Below are 20,736 nucleotides of genomic sequence, written 5' to 3'. Positions count from 1 at the left end.
CAGCTGCGCCAGCGGAGCCGCCCGCGGCGGGTCGGCCGCGCCCGGCGAGGCCCCCGAGCGCCGCCGCTATGGCTGGGGCCGGGCTCTGGGCGAGCATCAAGTCCCTGCTAGGGAAGAGCGAGGACCCTCTGTTCCTGAACGACTCCAGTGCCTTTGACTTCTCGGATGAGGTGGGGGATGAGGACTTCCCCAGGTTTAACAAGCTGCGTGTGGTGGTGGCGGACGACGGCTCGGAGGCGGCCCCGGAGACGCCGGTGAACGGGGCGTCCCCGGGGCTGCCGTCCGACGACGAGTCCCTGCTGGAGCGGGACATCGCCCTGCGCAGCGCCCGGGCCGGCCGGCCGGACCCCTGCAGCGGCTGCAGCCGCCGGCGAGAGCGCTCCAAGCAGAGGAAGGTGAAGAAGCGGCTGACGCTCGCTGCCCTCCTCTACCTCCTCTTCATGACGGGGGAGCTCATAGGTGAGTCGGGGGCCTGCGGTGCCTCACAGCTCGTTAGGCTGCTCTGGCCTTGGCCTTGAACCATCAGTCCTTTAGAAAGACCACAGAGATGAGCTGCACGTGCAGAAGTGAGAGGGAATTAAGTCTGCCTGTATTTTCCTTGAAAGAATTTGCAACTTTCCTTACCCGAATCTCTTATCAATTCCCCGGAGTGGCATAAAATATACAAATTTTTCTTTGACTAATGGATTTTATTTCTTCTTGTAAGTTTTTAAGTTGTTTTTAACAAAGGAGAAGTGGCATGAACAATTTCAATCACAATATTTTAAAATCAACGGCCATAAAATCTTGCTGTGCTTGCAGCAAGAGAAGAAGAGGAAAATACAGTTTTAAATGTGACATTTACCATAATAATGGAAGTAATACTCGGGGGTATTTGTCTTTATCCAGATACAGCAACACACACTATTACTTAGAACTAAGAAGACAAGTCCTGAGCTGTCAACAGCAATCCAGTGGAGACATCACTCCCTTGAGAACTTCTTGATGTCCTGCTGTGCTCTGGACTAGCATGTGCTCCATCCAGACATAAATCATATGAGCACAGTCATTTAAAGTGACTATTACTTTAATGCTTCCTGCTACAACATATAGGAATACCAAGTAGTTGCATGAAATTAGTTGTGGTTTTTGTTAGTACTTGCAGAAGTATAGTGGGGTTTTACCTGAAAATTCGTTCCCAATATAAACACCTGATTGTTGAAGAATGAACCCATTTCTCAAGTTCAGCTTTTATTGCTCCCTCCCAATGGCTATGCTGTGTAGGATGAAGGACGAGGAGAACCTGTGCATTATACACCAACATTATACAACTATGCTTTATCAAATAGGCTATAGCAGCATAGACTTGAAATAAAGTATGAGTGTCCTTGAGATGCATGGATTAGCTGTTAAATATTATGCCTTTTAAGATTTAAAATGCCTTTGCCTTATCATTTTTACAAAGTTCAGTATTTATCTGTTAATCTCTGTTCACTTACTGTGTCCTGTTGCTATCTGTGTTTTGGATACAGCCATGCAGTGCAAGTGTCTGTTGGGTGTGACTCAGCCTCCTGAAAAATGCTTTAATGTTCTCATCCACTGTCCCCTGATTTAGAGTTGTGAGGAACACTGCTCAGTGCCAGTACCTTCATATGTATGTTGAGCCAGGTCTCTCCATAGCAATTAATTGCTTTTAAATGTCTTAAATTTCAACATTCAAGTCTGAATCAGAGCTAATCAGATTAATTACTTGCCATAATTCAAGCACACACACAAAATCAAATCATAAAAACTTTCTGGAAGTGAAGAACAGCAGCATGGGATCTACATCCTCCTCCTGACTTCTGCAAATTGAGTCAATTGAGTACTTGTGTGAAGTGAGCTCATGCTCTTGGATGCTTTTGCTAGGACAACTGTGAATCGTGTTCTTAAGACAAACTTGTGCAAGATGGATAGGGAACAAAATAATTGCTAGAGGACAGCTATTGCAGTTTGTCCCACAGATGTAGGGGGAAAAAAACCCCTACAATAGATTTTCCATTTTTCAGAGAGAGACCATAATACTGCCTGTGTCTACAGCAGTTTTATTTGGGGCCTTATTTCAGGAATGTGGGTTAATGGAAAAAAGTGGCTTTGCCTTTCTGCATGTCTCAGTGTGTGGCTGGTCATTAATAACAGGCCACAATACATCAGCTTATTATTACTGCTAAGGCAGTATGTGTCAAACCTGTGGGGATTTGGCTGAATGCCTCCATTTGCCCCCTGGCTCCATGTTTTTCCTCTGGATGAGATTTTGGTTCAGCATGAACTCAGGTAAATTTGATAAGCAATAGTGTTGTATTTTAGGCTTAGACATCCTTTAACATGAGAGTGATGTTAGTTGATTGTGTCAGAGTTCTGATGTACACTGAATTTAGTTTATCTGGAGGGCCTCATACTGAATAATGTCTGAGCTGTTGGCAGATTGATGCTCAGGTCACTGGGAGTGTTTCTGTTTGGGGCTGTGGATCCAATTCATGCTGTTGGAGACCTCTCCATAGCTAGTGCAGGGAGAGCTCTAGAAATAATAGATGTTGAGAGTAAAAATACTCTGATCACTGTCACATCATCTTTGTTCTTCTCTCAGAGGGCTTGGGCAGGCTGGATTTGTCTGCACAGAGTGTTAGTGCTGTGCAGTGGACTCGTCCTCCTCAGCTCTGGGTGTGCTGTTCCCAGCCATATTTCATTCTTTGGACACAGAATCAGAGCACTGAAGTTCAGACCCATCAAATATTCAGGCATCCATCTTCCACAGAGAATAAATAGAGGGTTTGGATATCTCTGTAATTCTGTGGATCTTGACCTGAATGACTTGTCACAGGGCGAGTAATAATGAGCACAAGAGTAATTAGAGATACAGCCCCCAAGTCCTGGCTCAGTGTCCCACCTGTTTAATTTATTTCACTCCAGCCCTGTACTGTGTTGTCTTTGGTTGGTTTGAAATTTCCAAATTTTATTAATTGATCTGAAGCTCAGGTATTTGGGAAACTCTGATGGTGTAGGGTATTTTAACTGACTTCTTTCTATGATCTTTGACGGATTTGAGTTTCTAAATGAAAGGCAGAAGATTCTATCAGACAATTAAATTTTTCAGTAAAAATCTTTCTGGTGTCTGTTACCGATGTCAAGATGAAGGAAATCTTGTTTCAGCAGCTTTTTTTGTGAGATCTTGATTGGCATATTTTCTCCAAACTCATTACTTCAGCCTATCTCAGTGTTTGCTGCTTCATTTGATGACCAGTTAGATAACAATTTACACTTTGGGGAAACCATTGTGCATCAAGAAATGAAAAACATATTGCAAGTCCTAATTAGCTTTTCTCACAGGGTTTTGATGTTTTCAGCTATGTTTAGAGATTTCTAATTGATCATCCATGAGGAGAACTGCTGTCCTTCATGGGTCACTGAAAACAGTGGTGAGCCATCAAGCTATTTGTAAAGGTTACAGATGTATTTTTTTCCAAGTTACCAATTGTATCTAAACAGCCCCTAGGCAATACCTTTAACCACGTGATGAACAGATACCTTTAGAAACAGAGAACCTTTGATTTCAGGATTTTCTAAATGGCAATTATGTTTTCTTAATCCACATGCTGCATTATGTTTAGCTTCAGTATCTGAATTCCTTCCTCATACTTTTGTTTTGAAAATCTTTAAAAGTGGGAGGCTAGCTGAAGTGGAATTAACTCATCTTGGATGAAGTGATGCTCAAAATAATACATAAGAATTAACATATATACTGTAAATAATGATATATGTAAAGTGCTGAACTAAATGTCCTTACATATAAATTATTGTTTCTTTGTTGACTATAAAAGAGGTTGAGTTGCACTTTCTAAATATTTTTTTTAAGTTATGAGAGAACACAAATTAATTCAGAAAGGAAAGGCATAACTCATTTTACCCAAAAAGCTGCTGATTGCTAAATCTTAAAAAGTCATTGTTTTTGAGCTGCAATGGCCTTTTGGAGAATTTCAGCCTCAGAAGAATTTGACATAGAAGCTTCTGAACAATGGAAGAAAGGGGCTGGAGGAAAGGAGCTGTGTGAAATGTAGTGCATTTGATAGGTGGCCACAGCACAAACAGAACTGCAGGGCAGCTGTGCTCTGTGTTTGGCTGGGAGGAGAGAGTAGCTCTCTCTGCAGGTGTGTACATAAGAACACCCACAGCCACACACACACAAAGGTTTTATGACCAGTCTTAAAAGCCATCAGCCAGTTGTGAATTCCCCTTTGCTATTTCCTCTGGTCAGCCTCTTCACTAAGACAATTTTAATTGTATATGAAGATTTCTTTATTTGAAATGTTAGTTGGAGCCTGAAGCCTGCCAAATGGCACACCAGATGCACACTTTGCTCAGTACAATTTACAGGCTGCATGACAATCTCAAGGTAAAAAGAGAAACCAAATATTAGCTGAGCTGACACTGAAGATTTGATCTTTTCTGAGATAATGGGCTTACCTTCAAGCATATGGAAGACAACACAGCCTGTCCTTGATTCCCCTCTGTATAAGGGATACTTAGGTGAGAGGTGCATTGTTTAAATCTCTCACTCATCCAGCAGCAGCTCTAGCAAGTGAATTGGAACAAAGATATTAACCTTTGATCTCAGGTTATTTGTCTCAATGCAGCTCATTATTACAAGAAAAATTATGGTAATCAATAACAAAGAAAAATGCTGTACAAGTGAAAGTCATTGTCTGCAATAGATATTGCAAGAACTTCCACACTTCTGCCAGGATGGGGAATAATTAACGTTAAATGATAAAGTAATGAAAATAAAAAGGTGACAGGGTAAATTTCATGGTCATCGAATCTATGGAGTTCTGTTCCCGTTCTGTTATGTCAGAGTGTTTAACAGATGTAGTTTAACAAAAGAATCAGTTGATTAAACACATGTGCAGTAATATGAAGAGAAAAGATACAAAACTGTTTTGGACCTGATCTTGCAAACATTATGATGCAAGTAGTCTCTGTTAGAATAACAGGAGTGAATCCTTTTTATGTTACTCTTAATAGAAAGCACACTTGACTGCACTTTTAACTATGGTAGCTTTAAATTACAGCATGGCATTTTGCTTGTAATGGCAAACACCCCTCCATGTTTAGTGGGTATAAGAAGGGCTCTCATATACTATTCTGAAAAGAAATAACTGTAAGCTGTGCAAGAGGATATTATGTAAAATAATTAAAAATGTCTTATGTTGTGACTTTTCCTATTATGTTTTCAGGTGGCTATGTTGCTAACAGTCTAGCAATTATGACAGATGCACTTCACATGCTCACTGACCTTAGTGGTATTATTTTGACCCTCCTTGCTCTCTGGCTGTCTGCAAAATCTCCAACAAAGAGATTCACTTTTGGATTTCATCGCTTAGGTATGTAGCTATCAGATTCTGCTGGTAAAGAGTATTTGAAGCAAGGACTGTAAAGAGCACCTAATTCTAGAAGAACAGGTAGCTAGAAAGAAAGTAGCAACAAGCCTAAGAGTTGCTTTAACTGACTCTCAATGTCCTGTCACTGGCCATTGGGGATGCACTGCTTAGGCTGTATTGCTACAAGTGAATAGATTAAAGAAACCAAAAAACCAAACTCGGCCAAAAGTTTGATGGCAGAATTTCATTCACTGGGAGCAGGGCAAGTCCCTCCATTTCTGTGGGACTGGCACTTAGCAGATTGAGTTGAATTCTGAATGCTTGATTCATCTTCCTTCTTGAAGAGGAAGGCTGGGGAATTGAATTCATGGTGACATTGATGGTGCAGGAGCTGTGCATGTCAGCCCGTGGTTGTTCACAACAGATTATTGCCAGTGCCCAGGAGTTAAAAAATCTTGTTGACTTCAGCAGAATTGTGATACTGGAAAAAGGTCCTATTCAATGTGAAAAATTACATTTTAATCCACAGCTAAGAAGTTATGTAGAACATATTATTAGAGAGCTCTGCCCTGCCAAAGCTCATATAAATCAGGATTCCTCTTGCATTCCCCAAACCACAGAAAGCTGAGGTCAAAATGCCCCATGGTTTGCAAAATACAGCAAGTTACTTAACCTCTGTTCAGTTTAGGTGTCTCTAAAAAGAAGTATAAACAGAATTATGGACTAACCCTTGGAAGAATATTTTCAGGATTTATTACTTCATGTTTGGAAATGTAATGATGATAAAGGGTGTTTTCGTGTGGTTGCTAACTGGATATAATACCCAGCTGCAGGTCTGTAGACACTTTAGCAAAAACTTCAAAGTATTTTTTTCATTAAATAGATAATTTCTAGTGTCCCAGTTTTCTACCTGTTTTCTATAACACTCTATAGCATACATTTTTCAAGGAATTTCATTCTTGTGTAGTCAATATTTGCAATTCTTATTTTGGCTGCTAGAACAGCAGTAGAATTCAACAACTCCATCACTCCTTGTCATTTGTCATCAGTTAGTCACTAGTGCATGAATGCATAACTCTGTACACTAGCAAAGCTCTTTGGGGCTCTAGCAAGAAAGCATTAGCAATGCCAGCATTTCCCATTACAAACTTTTCTTTCATGAAGTTTTAATTTTGTGATAGGAGCTCCTCTGATGCTGAAACCTGACCTTGCAGGTATGCCCCTGGCATTTGCTCATACTCTCCAGAAGGATGTTAGCATTTATACATACTTTAACCCTATTTCAAAATAATTTGGGTAGTTTACATGTCTTTGTAACTTTTCTAAAATCAAATAGCAAATACCTTGAATCTGCCTAGCTGAAAACAGGGGTTTATGTTAAAAAATAATAGGACCTTACTTAACCATTAAAATATTCTCAGTTCTGTAAATTTTTGCTGACTTTTCAATTAATGTGAAAGAAGAAATCCCTGAGCATTCCTGCCACCTCATTTTCTGTATGTTTTTTTCTTTCCAGTTTACTGCCAGGAAAAATACTAGTCATGAACTAGCCAGACTGATCCAGTGGTGGTTCCTGGGCCAGATGTGGCCCATAAAATTAATCTGTACTGCTCTTCTCTCTAGGAGCAGCTACAGGGAGCAGCCTCTCAGTTCTGCAGCAATTGCTCCTCCTTTTCTGCTCCCAGTGCCAGCAGGTGGTCAAAGACTAGAACAGGTTGTGGAGTGGAAATAGATGAAACCCACCTGGAAGCAGCCCTGAGCAAGCTGCTGTGGCTGACCCTCCTTTGAGCAGGACTGCACAGGTTCCAGGGGTTCCTTTCCACTTCAGCCACCCTGCATGAGCAGCAGCAGTGCAGCTCTCTGGATGAGCAGCAGGAGAGCCTGAGGCTGGGAAGGAGTTTCTGTGCAGGAAGGAAGAGGAAGTGAGTCAAGCTTTGCCAGGGACCCCCAAAGTACAGAAGATCTGATGGTTCAAAATTCAAAATACAGTATTTTTAAAAATCACACTTGTGAAATTTATTTGCCTGATTTTAGGCACCCAGTCTGAATGCTGTGGCCTGAGGGCCCAGTTTCACACATCAGTGAGTGCTGGCAATGGAACAAAGCAGTTTCTAGGGTATATCCTTGTTGTAACACATTTTTCCAAGTAACCTATATGTAAGAAGCTTGTCAGCAAATAATATCAGTTCAACAATAGTTTAAACTTCACAAGAGAGATGTTAAAACATGTCAGGATGTTAGAAGTAGGGTACAGATTGGGTATCTGTCACAGAAGAATATGTAGTTTATTTCTTTAAAGCTGGGAATATGTGCAAGAACTGTGTCATCACTGACCTGCTCTACATTAAGTTTTAAGATAATCCATCCATTCAGTAGTCATGAAAACATTCTAATGAACAAATATATTGTTCATTGTTATTATTTTTGTTTGCAGAGTGATGAATTTTCAATTATTCCCATAAATTTCACTTTGTAAAAGCAACAGACCTGTTAGTTGTCTAGTCAAATTCCAGAAGGAAGTGAGCACTAATTCTCATCTATTTGAATTCTTTTTGAATACATAATATATAAGTTCCATCTTCAGTTTTGTTCCATTTTCATTTGTGAAAAGGAAGCTGACAGATTCAGGAATAGGTTAGAAAAGTGAAGACAAAATAATGGAAACTGTAGTCATGTTAAAGAAGAATTAAATTCTTGAAGCCAAAAATAGTTCAGTTTCCCCATACCTCCTTTTCAGCAAGACACTGAGCAGATTTAAGCACAGATATGGAACCTGGCACTCGTCCATTGCTGCAGAGACAATGTTAGTAATGACAGAATCAGCCAGTCCACTGAGACTGTGCACAGTTCATTTCACAAGAAGGGAAAGATCTCAGCACAAATCTACAATGCTGACATGACAGTGACTCTGGAAGAAACTGCAAGGAAAACACTGGTTTCCAATGCAGAAAATATGGGTTTAGATTGTAAAAGCACATTATATTATTTCTCTGGTAAATGCTAATGTGCTATGGCTTCACAAGTTTTTAAAACATTCTGGAAAACCGTCTAAGCAATGTATTGTGTATTTTTAGGACTGTTGCCCTGAATAATCTGCCAGCTTCGTAAAGATAATTTCCATTTCTGTGGCTATTTCCAGGATTTTCAAGTTGCTCTGAAATCATCTCAGATTATGACAGTTGACTTTCAGAGCCTTGTTACTGCCTGGTAGTGCTGTTCCTCATCCAGGCACTGACACACTACCCAGCAGCTGAATGTGTTGGTGTGAGTTTCTTCTCCCATAATGATTTTAATAATTCAGTGCATGGATCAACAGATTTTGGTGACATTAAAATGCTGATATAGCTGTAATAATAAATAAAATTAAAACACTTCTGTGTTAGAGAAGACATCTGCGGTAACCCAAGTTGTACTTCAGGCTGACAGATTGAAAGCAGAGGAAGAAGAGAGGCAATTCTCAGATGAGTATTCTTAGAACTATGGTACAGCCAAGGGCAGAATTTTGCCCTTACTGGGGAATAAATCAGGGCAACATGTGTGGAACTAGGGGGAAGAACAACCATTACAATTCCAAGTAAATTAATTCCACCTCTGATCTTTGAGTTCACAGAGGAAGGCTGAGATCCCAGTGATCCATCTGGCAAGTGACAGTAATGAGCATTATGCATAATGATTACAGATTACTCAGGCACGGCTGCAGATTTATATGCAATACAATGGAGCAAGCATTAAGGCTTTCCCAGGGCTTTTTGTAAAGCCCTGTATTAACTTGATTATAACTGAGACAGTCTTTAACTAATGTTTTCTCTGCCAGCTGTGTTGACTTTTTTTTAAGTTTCAGCTGCTGCAGGCGATAGTTTTCAGAATATGAAGCTGGAGGATAAAAGTACATTCATGATAAAAGCAATCTAGTGGCCCATTTGGAAATACCTATTTTCTTTACAGTAGGGCCTTAAAACTGTAGTGTGGACTCATCCTTCTCAGGTTTGTGTACTATTACCAGCACAATTTCATGAGTGGGGAATGAGGCAGCACAAAAGTCCCAACCTATAAAATATTTAGCCCTGTTTACTCCCATCTGAACAGCAGGAATCTCACAGAGAACTGTAACCACGTTCCACAGATGTAAATAGCAGCAGAAAGCACAGAACAATGAAATACTAGTTTTTATTAGTTTTGCAATTTTTATCTTTATTTAGATATGTGTTTCCTTTTGAAAGTCCCTGCTGATCAGATAAAATTCCTATGCCAAAATAATAGTCCTGATGCTTTTGCTTTTTGTTAAATAATAGTATTTGGTAAATACTAGATAATGTTAGAACAGCATATCACAGCAATACAGAAACTTACCCTAAGCAAGCCTTTGTAGCTGAAATCTGCCTCAGATAACACTTATGAACACATATGTCAAGGAGCTTAAGAGTATAGTGTGTGACAAATTTATACTGTTTGATTTCTTTAACTTTTTGTAATTTCTTCTCCATCCTAACTAAAACAAAAAAGGATATATAAAAATAATTTCTAAACCCAGCTTAATACTCTGGACACTTAAAATCAAGGTTTCCCTTATTTGTGGGTAGGCTGGTAATGTTTGAGATCACCTGTCCTCCTCATCCCTGGACAAGGCCTTTGCCTGTGAATTCTCAGGCAAATGTTCTGGGTATCTGAAGAAGTCAGGATCATTACCTGTGCAGAAGTTAGCAGGGAAAACGTAATTTGAGGTATATACTGATGACAGGGACATGTGAAGGAGTTTATTAGAAGAAACTCAGTTGGTTAATCCTATTTTACAAGTTTTATTTATCACACAACTTGTTTGTTTATGGATAAAATAGTTAAAACGAGGCCCTGTCCACATTCTAATTTGGAAATAGAAATGGATCTGAGGCATGTTTTTATAATGTTTTTTCCTTTCTGCTTGCAGAAGTACTGTCAGCCATCATTAGTGTACTGCTGGTCTATATCCTTATGGCATTCCTGTTGTATGAGGCTGTTCAGAGAACAATCCATATGGACTATGAAATAAATGGTGATATCATGCTCATCACAGCAGCCGTTGGTGTTGCAGTTAACTTAATGTAAGATCTCTCTCTCTCCATTAACACTCATAAATGTATTCTCAATAAGCTGCTAATTCAGTCATGGCCTGTAACTTTGTCATGGGATGTAATTTTGCTGGACCTCTTAATTTTCCCAAATAAGACAAGAAATTACACCGGGTATTATTTTTCAATTATTTGGTTTAAAATGAAAAAACCCCAACAAACCCTCCCCACCCAAAAAACCCTAAAGCCTGTTTCTTGAAGCATTTATCTCCTTTCCCTTTCAGAATGGGATTTTTGCTGAATCAATCTGGCCACCTTCACTCCCACTCCCATTCCCACGCTCACTCTCATGTACCTCAGCCAAGCTCTCCAAGCGCAGCCCAGGGCAGCAGCCACGGGCACAGCAGCCACGGGCACAGCAGCCATGGGCACAGCAGCCATGGGCACAGCAGCCTGGCAGTGAGAGCAGCCTTTGTGCACGCCCTGGGGGACCTGGTGCAGAGCATTGGGGTGCTTGTAGCTGCCTACATCATCCGCTTTAAGGTAAGGAAAGGCCTCTCCTGGAGGCACGGGGAATCTTGGCGGTTCACTCTGGTGGTTAAAGTCAAAAGGGACCTGTTTTTATAAGTTATTAAAAATACCTTTTTAATGATATTTTATGATAAGCTTCGTACATCATGCAAATTAAGCAAGACTGTCTCTACTATATATATTGTAACTATTCAAACGTGGAAACTTGGAACCAGAAGTAACTGTGTCTTCTGAGTCACATTTTTGTAAGTGATCTTGTTTTCATACATCCTTTGACATTGTGAAATTTCCCTTTTGCAGCCAGAATACAAGATTGCTGATCCTATATGTACATATGTGTTTTCCATACTGGTGGTTTTTACAACAGTTCGAATTCTGTGTGACACGGGAGTTATTATTCTGGAAGGTAAGATCTGTGCCCAATCTGCAGTGCTTTACATGGAAAATACCAGATTTCTAGACATCATAATCCCCATCTCTATGTGGATTGTACCTGGAGACCTGTCTGTCTTGGTGCTGCTTTAGTCTGGTGGTTCTTTATGGCTCCTCTAAATTGCAGCAGTTTTTAGGTATCTTTCACTGTGGCCAGAACAACACAAGTCCTGTATCTGCACACTCTTTACCATCAGGAGATGCAGATGTGAAATGTACAGAACTTTCTAGTGTGTCTGCAGTGACTCTCAGCTGAATCAAGTGAACATTTGCCCAGACTCAGTTCTACACTCTCACTTCTATTACTTGTACAGTCAAAGTGAATGTGCATGCAGGTAAAAGGAGGCACCAAGCACAGGCAAATGGCTGGACATGTGGTTCATGCCAGTCCTGTCTTCCCTTTTCCCACAAGTGCCTTTGTATTACTTGTGTGTATCTGCTCTTCCCATAGGGGAAGCTGCAAGTTAAGAGTGATGTAAAATGCAGAAAAAAAAAAGAGAAGAAAAAGCTGAATATGGGCTGAAGGATCTTATCTTGTGTGACATAGAGGGAAGCATGTCAGCAGCATCCGTTGCTTTATCACAGCTTACATGGCAACTATTACTGCTTGATCTAGTACTATTACTTTATAAAATGAAGATATTAGGGCTGGGAGAAAAATCCTAGGTTTTAACTGCACATTCCTAACTGTCTCATGAATTAACTGTCTCGTGAATTACCATCGACTTTACTTTTATTAGGTAACAAGTTTAAATCAGAAACCTCAGAATCTTCAGTTAAGTGCTTTTGCTGTCACATAAGATTTTTAAAAAAATCTAACAAAGTAGAAGTTCACTGAGAAGGTATCCCAGTTGTCATAAAAGTCTCCATATTAATTAAGTCATTGAAAGTGATGGTATGTGGGCTTTATGCATGCTAGGAAACTTTTCCAATTCAAATTCAGAATCACCAGAGAATGGACTTGCATTTATACTGGAAACTGCTGCTGCAACACCAAGGCCCTTGAAGTTGTATCAACTTTTGGTATTAACTTCCATTTCCTCATTATACTTAGAATGCAAAATTTAAAAATTAAATAGCTGTCCAACACAAGCAATGAGATTCTAGCTTTTAATATAGATTTATAAGGCAGAATGGAAGCCCATCACAAGTATGATGTAGATAAGAGAATTTAAGTCCATTTTTCTTGGGAAAAAGAAAGCTGTACAAATACCAGACAGTTAGCTAGTTATTTATCAGCTAAATCATTTTTGATGGTCTCCACTAGAAGGAAAATTTTGTTTCATGTGAGGCAGTCCTAGACACTGAACTTTCAAAAGAGACAGTACTGGAAATAATGTAATTTAAGAGACAGTAAGGCACCAGGTTCAGAGAAGTTATGCAAAAAGTCTGAAGAAATCTGAGAAGCAAGTTGCTGAAATCCTCTCAGTATACATAAACTCCATAAATCTGGAAGATAAGCAATAAAAGCTGCTGTAGCATCAAAACTACTCAGAAAGAGTTTATTCAGTACTTGCATTAGTTTTTGACCCAAGTTGATAATCTAAAATTTTGATTTTGCCCTTTGTACAGAAAAAGGATGTGGTGGTAAGTTAGAGATGTGCTGCTGAAAATACCAAAAGGACTTGGTCTCTGATTTGCAGAGAGGACACTGTAAAACACAGTCCTATGTGTTGACCACTGCACATGGATTACTGCAGCCTGTGAACATGATCCCAGGTACCTGAAATGCAGTTTCAGGAGACAGGCCCTAGCTTTTTTTTTTTTTTTTTTTTTTTTTTTTTTTTTTTTTTTTTTTTTTTTAACAGATTTTGATCCTGGAGTCCAGCCTAAGCTGTTACTAAGGGTTAGAAGTGCAGTGAAGTTGTCAACAAAAGTACATCATTGTAAATGATATCTAATGCTGCTGTTGCCAGAGTGTGGATTCTGGACAGGACAGATTCCACCGAGACAGCTCTGCAATTCCTGTACAACTTCTGTATCCATACCAGACTTCACTGGCCCATTTCCATATTGTTTTCGGTTGATAACATGGAAGTTACTAATCACCTCCAACAGCACAAATTCTATTTTCTTGACATTGAGATCTGTTGTAACGTTTTTAAAGGCTACTGAGACTCTGCAGAAGACAGAATTAATTTTATCTCATGTTTGGTATCACAGGAGTTCCAAGGCACTTAAATGTGGATCGCATCAAGGAAGACTTGATGAAAATTGAGGATGTTTATTCTATAGAAGATTTAAATGTTTGGTCTCTCACTGCAGGGAAAACAACTGCCATAGTCCACTTGCAACTAGGTAAGCTGCTGGATAGCGTAATTCTAAATTAAATCCAAGTTTAGGAAAAACCCCACCACTTCCTCTTCATACTGTTATTTAAATTGAACCAAGAAATACCATTCTGGGGAAGGAAAATCTGCTAACTCTGGTTTTGTACAGCAAGGAATAGAATACCTTGGCCAAGAAAGACATGGTGTAAATGAGAACTGTGCAAATAAAAATTTTTATACCAAAACGTCCAATGCAGGGAAAAAAACCAACACAAAATTTCTCCTCAGAAATTTTCTTACATGTTTAGGAAAAGAAAGGGTGAAGTTCTAATGTGGAACAATCAACACATGAAAAATAAATGTTTTGCCCAAAATGTGTGCTGAGTCAGACATCCAACTATACTATGAATATTAGTTCTTAGTAGGAAAGCTCAGGTTTTTGGGGGGATAGTATCAAATACATACAGAGTTCTATCAAGAGAGGAGTAAAATGATGAAGAGAGAGTACACAGTGACCACAAGAACAATATTAAATTAATAAAGTGTGAGCAAAAATTATTCTCAACGGTGGCACTGTGATAAGTTTGAGAACATTTGCATTGCTCAGGTTTCTCAAGGAGTGAATTTATTAATTCTTTTCTTAATTTTGCAGTTCCTGGTAGTTCATCTAAATGGGAGGACGTTCAGTCCAAGGCCCGGCAGCTGCTGCTGAACACGTTCGGAATGTACAAGTGCTCTGTCCAGCTTCAGAGCTACAAACAGGAAATGAGCAAAACCTGTGCGAATTGTCAGAGTTCCAGTGCCTAATTTCATATGTTTTGGGAACTGCTGCCTTATTCTTTACCTTGTGTAGTCAAAGACTGAGAGCAATAAATACAAAATGAAAATTATCCAATAGTAACCATTAATATGTGGATTTGTACCATGGGACATGCAGCAGGGAGAACCGGTGCTGCAAAAAGTGCAGTGGTTGCCCTACAGAACATTTATTTCACTCTCTCCGTTGTACTGGTCTATTCAATTTATTATGGTTTTGAGACAAAGCTGGGTTTGGATTATTGTTTACAAACTGGAACGTGGCTCTGCAGATACCTCACAAATTACAGTCCAATATTGTCCTTTAAACATTACGTACCACAAAGTACCTGCACTCCAAAAGGAGCATCAGGCATTCAGTATTTCAGTCAAAAGTCTCTAAAGCTGATCATACCAGGGTTGCACAATATATCATGATCCCCAAATTCATTCTTCAGTATTTTTGCAATAGTAATTTTCACACAGTATCTCAAATTATTAACATGTACATTAAGTTGAATTCTTGTGGAAACTGTCTCTTTGGAGAGACTGTAAATTACAGAATTTACTGTACCCAGACCAGAAAGTTAGCTTTAATCTGGGCATTCAGAGATCCAGACAGGAAGATCCTTGCCCAGACTTCTGGTATTTATCTAGAGACCCAACACTGGACCCAAAGTGTTTTAAGTGATCAGTTATCTTTAATGTGTTTTAGAATAGGATTTATACATTAGAAACAGGTTATTTATTTTATAAAGTTTTGACTTGTAAGAGGAATTTATTATTAATAATCTTGAATGTCTAAACCATAATTTGATTCACATTAAAAGGCCAGTTGATTAGCATGCGTTCTAATTGTAATTAATAAATGTCCTGTAATTGATAATTTTTCCCATGATTGTTTTGTTTTAAAAGAAAAGTCAAATGATAGAAGTGCTATTTGACTTGGAAATACTCTCAAATGCAATCTACAGATATGTGCATCCAACAGGAAAGTGGGGAGCAGAAGTTTTAGACATGCACAATTCCATCCATCACAATCTCTGACCTTTAATCTTTAAGCACAGCGTGGCAGCATCCTGACAGGAGTGCCACTGTGACAGCAGTTCCCACTACTTAGCTTATGGAGAAAGCAAAATCCAAGCAAGATCTGTAACCTGAAGGTGTTGGACAACAATATCATAACAACCTACAGTGGCAGAAAGGCCCTTTTGTATTTACAGAGAGGAGGCAACCTGAAAGACTGTGTATTCATCTGGGCAGCTCAGAATCCACAAAGTGGAACTGTTTGGCCTCATTGTGGAACCCCTGTATTCTGAATGTACCCAAGATAATAAATCTTTACACTAAGCTATCATTCACCTACAAGGCCAGATTTAACCTGCTTCTGACGTCAATGGCATTCAAGAAGCTAAGAGCAGCAAGAACATGATGTACAAAGTTCAGAAGATGGCAAGAACTTGGCTTCAAGTATTTTTTGTTTATTCTGTACTTTCACCTTATGCAGAACTTCCACTGACATGGAAAGTAGTTCTCTGTGTGGATCAAAAAGGAAAGCTTTTGCCAGTTATGGTTATTGTGATATTCAGCTGTGAATACTTCAGCTATTTTCTGTTTTGAAACTCGCTAGGGTTTCACATTTTCATAAGGCTGATTTGGAGGTAACAATTTTTGCTTCTTGTCCTCTTTCTGGAGGTAGGGATCACATGATTAATTTTTATTGATGAAAGCTGACAGCACATTGAGAATCTGGACAGAGTGCACATAACACCAGATTGTATCTGTTTGGGCAAGGAACAGGAACACTGGTGTACAGCATGGGAGTGTGTGCAGCTGAAAAGCAGCACTGTGCTTGGGAAGGTAATGCTGCAATACAAACACTACCATCAATTAAGCCATATCACAGTTCATTAAAAATGTGCATCCCATCCTTTCAAACGTACTGGCAAAAACCACAAACAACAGGTATTTTGCACATACTAATGCTCAAATGGGTTTTAATTAAATTGGGGTTTACAGTTGATGTAATTAGATGTTGAAGTACAGTAGACATGTATTGTATTTGCAGTTTTTTAATAATTTACTATACATTTGTTTAATTGAAGAAAAAAGGTGTGTTGTTCTATTGTGGGTTTTATTAAATCGATTATTAAACTTCACATTGTCTTATAAAATATTTATTTGTATTTCTCTCTCTCATCATCTTTGAATTCTTACAGCAATCTGATTCTTAGGGCAGCTGTGTTTTGAAATGTCTGAACACTCAGCTTCAACTCAGTTTGCAGATGCTATACATAGAATTAATTAAGTCTGTGTTTAGTCAGAAGAACTTAAGACTTGTGATTTCACATGCAATAACTGCACTTCAGAAAGTGTAAGCTGACAAAGCATGGTGAAGGATTATCATGAAGCAACTTGCAAAACATTCCTGAAACCCTACATTCACCTTTGAGGGGCCCTTGCTACCAAGGTCTGTAGACTGGAAGTTCAGAGAAAAGGCAACAGAAGACAAAATGAGAATAAAGAATAAAATAATCAGTAAGCTTTTATGGATACTCCAAGATTGTTTTCAGTATCAGCTTAGAGGAAAGGGGCATTATTATAAATAAGGCCTCCTGTTTTTCCAAGCCAGATTATTTAATGTGGCTATGATAGTTTACACACTCTTACACTATTCTTTTCCTTCTTACAAATCCTCTGCCTGAAATGAAAATGCATATACTTGACAGAATTTCTTTCCAAACAAAAAACTTCCAAGATTCAAGCAGGTTTCCACAACCAGCATCCCTGGTTTCCAGAGCTGTGCTGGAATACTCTTGCTGACTGAACAGATGAAATCCCAAGAAAATTCTGCCACTTCTGAAAGTCCACACTGGGAGAAGGTTTTTCCTTTCTAAATCTGTGATTGTCACCCATCCTTTTCTGAAGCACAGATACAGTTTTGATGACAACCTACTCATATGAGTCAATTAAACATTTTCATATGAGTAGACTGCAAACCCTCACATCCTACTCTTCCCTTCTGAAGTGTTCTTATCCTAAAAAGAAAATTTTCAGAGACATATTTTGTTTCTGAATGTTTTCCTTGCTTAATTATGTGGTTTGGTTTTTGTTTTTAATTGTGTTGACATTTTGTCTTTTCAATACCAGAAGCATTTCTTTCTTCACCAGCAGAATTACCATTTAAAATGTCATACTTGAATCTGGTCTTCAATTATCTCACTACTGTACATATCTGCTATTTCTTGCAGAATCACTCCCAAGTGGCAGAGTGACTCAGAAAAGCAGAAGGCTGGCATTTCAAAGTAATTTTCTGACATAGAAGCAAAAGCCCCAGAAGACACCCATCAAGTAATGAGTGGCAAGGATTCTGCTCAGGTATTTTGGTGGCATCTCATGAGGACACTGCACTGATGCTGCACAGGCAGGGCTGTTAAAGCATTATTTCTCTCTACAAATCACTGTAAGTGTAATGAACAAAAGTGAGTGCTTGGGTAAAAGACATGGTACATTCTGCAGCAGCTTCCTAGTCCAATAAATGAATCCATTGCCAGAGAAGAAGTTCCCTTGGGATCTCAAGAGAAGGGGACAACCCCTGGAAGTATCCAGCTCACTTCCCTCTATCCAAAAGGGCGTTGCCAAGGTCTTTTTTCTTGCTGGTTGCTCCAAACACATTCAGCTTTCCCATGAGTGAGCACACATACCTCCAATGTCATTTTTCACCAACTCTTTGCATTATGCCACTGCTCTCAGTTTCCCTCTCTGTTTTCTTGCCATATTCTGTCATCTCCACAGTTTCATTAATAATGTCCAGCTCACACACTGGGCACTGCTGCTTCCAGGGTCACCAGGAGCTTCTCTCACTGCACCAGGGGTGGAACACACCCCAAGAACTCTGCTGTTCAAATACAGGCCTGCCTTTGCCCGAAGATAATTTCCTCTTTGATCAATAAAATAAAAATAAAGCCTTTTAACCAAGTTGCTAATTAACAGGAAAGACCTAATTTGAAAGCCTCTAGATTTCCTTTCTACCATAAAAAAATAATATAAACGTCCTCCACATTCCCCACTCTTAATTTCCTTTCCAGTTTCATCCTCTCCTCCCCTCTCTAACAAAGCGTGCTGGGCACTGACAGTGTCTGTGCTCTGGAGCTGGAAAATCCCCTGCTGGTCTACCCTTATTCCATTTTCCACAGCTGAATGCTCTAGGAAGGACACTACATGCTCCTTCATTCTCTGAAATACCTGACACAACTTTGGAAGCTACTAGAATAATTATGGATCCTTTCCATTTTCTGTTTTGCAGCCACCAGAGCAATCTGCTCTTAAAACACACGTGTAGCTGCCTTCTGTGTGTAAAGCTGTAAAATGATGATATCCTCATCATTATATTTGCTCTTTTGAGTATTTTTGCTCTTTTATCTCTGTTTTCTCTCGGTTTGCACAGTTTGAAAGCAACTGGTGCTAAGTATGCAGGATAAAATAACCGTCTTTATTACAGCAATGAAGCATTTATACTTTTTATGGCATCAATTTATATAGGGGAAAAAAAGTGCCATTTCATAAGCAAAAGTATAATTTTATCCTTAAGATGACTGTTTTATGATTGCCTTATTATTATACATGGTAAAAAGATAAGTTGTTTCTCCAGGACCATTATCAGCCAGTACATGAGGGCACATAAATCATCAGTGTTGTCTGTATTGAGTGTGTTTTGCATTGTTTTACATAGCAAACTAAGTCCTGATACACACAGGGATTTTTAGTTCAGCTGATGAATAAACAAAAGGACTCAGATGGCAAGCAGACTAAAAATTTGCATTTATCCCAGGTGCATTAAGAGCACCCAAGTCCCTGCAATCTTTCTATTTCTTTTCCCAAAGCACACATACAAAGAAATTATTTAATAAATCCCTAAATAAATTGATGAAACATGAACATGAACATGATGGTGCTCTATAGTTCAACGTAGCACACAATTATTTTGCATTTTTTTACAGATTTCTCATGCTCCTGTTTCCCCCGTGAGAACAAGCGTGACTCACCTGTATGGACAAAGGCTCTCCTCCCCTGGGAGCTTTCCAGGCCGTTCCCGGCTTTTCCAGACGATGGCGCAGCGCTCCCAGCGTTCACCAAGAGCTCCGAGCTGAGCAGAGCCACGGGCACTTCCCGCTGCCAAGGGAATATATTCTATTACACGTCCTGGAAATGTCTTATTAGTCAGTAAAGAAACAGCAACTCAACTCCAAAACACTCCCGCCCCCCCAAAATAAACCCTCACCAAACCCTCTTATTTTTTCCTAAAAAAGCTACAGGGGATTTAACTTTTTAATGGATGCAATAAGGAAAAGAACAAACCTAGCACAGACTGCCTGATCAATTACTGGGAAGGAGTTTAGACACTTCTTGAAGGCATATATGGGTAAATACATGGAATGCATGCTCCAGTGCTTTCCTCCAGTTACAAACATCTAAGGAAAAAAATCATATCAATAGAAATTATTTGAGGCTACAGATATCTGAAATGTAATTAGATTATATTAATTAATATTAATACTTAACAAGGTAAGTTATCATGCAAGCCCTTTGTTTCTATGAAAATAAGAATTCCTTCTTTGGGGTGCTGAATTCATGTTTCCAGGACAACAGATTCTTCCATCTGAAACATTCCTGACTGTGTTTTTTTTTCTGAAGAATCAGAGGACACTTTCAATCAAAAACATAAACCGAGGGAAACAATTTTGTTTCAAACTAGGCAGGTACAATTATAAATGACAAATATTGTTGTGTTTGCATTCTGGAATTGCTAGTACAGTGGTGGTTTTGGATTTAGTGGAACATACTTCAGAGATAGAAAATACAGATGAGGGAGGCTGATGAACTCAGATCACAACATCCTTCCAGTAAAGTCTTCTTTCATTTCTTGAAGCTATTAAGCAATTCTGTATTTTCTAAGCTATTGCAGAAGAGACACACCTTAAACTGGAAACAAATTGCCCAACCAGTTACACACTGGTTTCTTTCTATTAGCTTGAAACAGAACCTAGATGGAATAAATGAGGATGGTTTTCAAGCAACCTAGCTTCCTCAACTTGCCACAGAGCAAAGTTCAAGTCATATAATAGAAAAATCAAAGTACAGTAACTCTCTGCTTATCAAATGTTAAAGGTTTATGGGCATTTAGCTGTAAATGAAGATATGTTTTAGATGTGAATAGCTATGCAGGATATCTCGTTACATTAACTCTATTAACTGTCTTTGTAAAGCAGC

At 39.1% G+C, this 20,736-nt stretch overlaps 1 protein-coding gene across 1 annotated transcript; it reads left to right on the top strand.

The window, feature by feature from the left end:
* Window positions 1-54: 54 nt before the first annotated feature.
* SLC30A4 (solute carrier family 30 member 4) lies at window positions 55-15,345 on the top strand. Its single transcript, XM_058033716.1, has 7 exons — window positions 55-459; window positions 5,250-5,396; window positions 10,318-10,471; window positions 10,723-10,981; window positions 11,270-11,375; window positions 13,565-13,699; window positions 14,324-15,345. The coding sequence occupies exons 1-7, from the start codon at window positions 69-71 to the stop codon at window positions 14,476-14,478; spliced, it is 1,347 nt and encodes a 448-aa protein (XP_057889699.1). The 5' UTR covers window positions 55-68; the 3' UTR covers window positions 14,479-15,345.
* Window positions 15,346-20,736: the final 5,391 nt, after the last annotated feature.

Source organism: Melospiza georgiana, chromosome 13 (assembly GCF_028018845.1).
Source record: "Melospiza georgiana isolate bMelGeo1 chromosome 13, bMelGeo1.pri, whole genome shotgun sequence".
In the NCBI taxonomy this organism is placed as follows: domain Eukaryota; kingdom Metazoa; phylum Chordata; class Aves; order Passeriformes; family Passerellidae; genus Melospiza; species Melospiza georgiana.
This window is presented reverse-complemented; position numbering and strand designations above follow the sequence as displayed.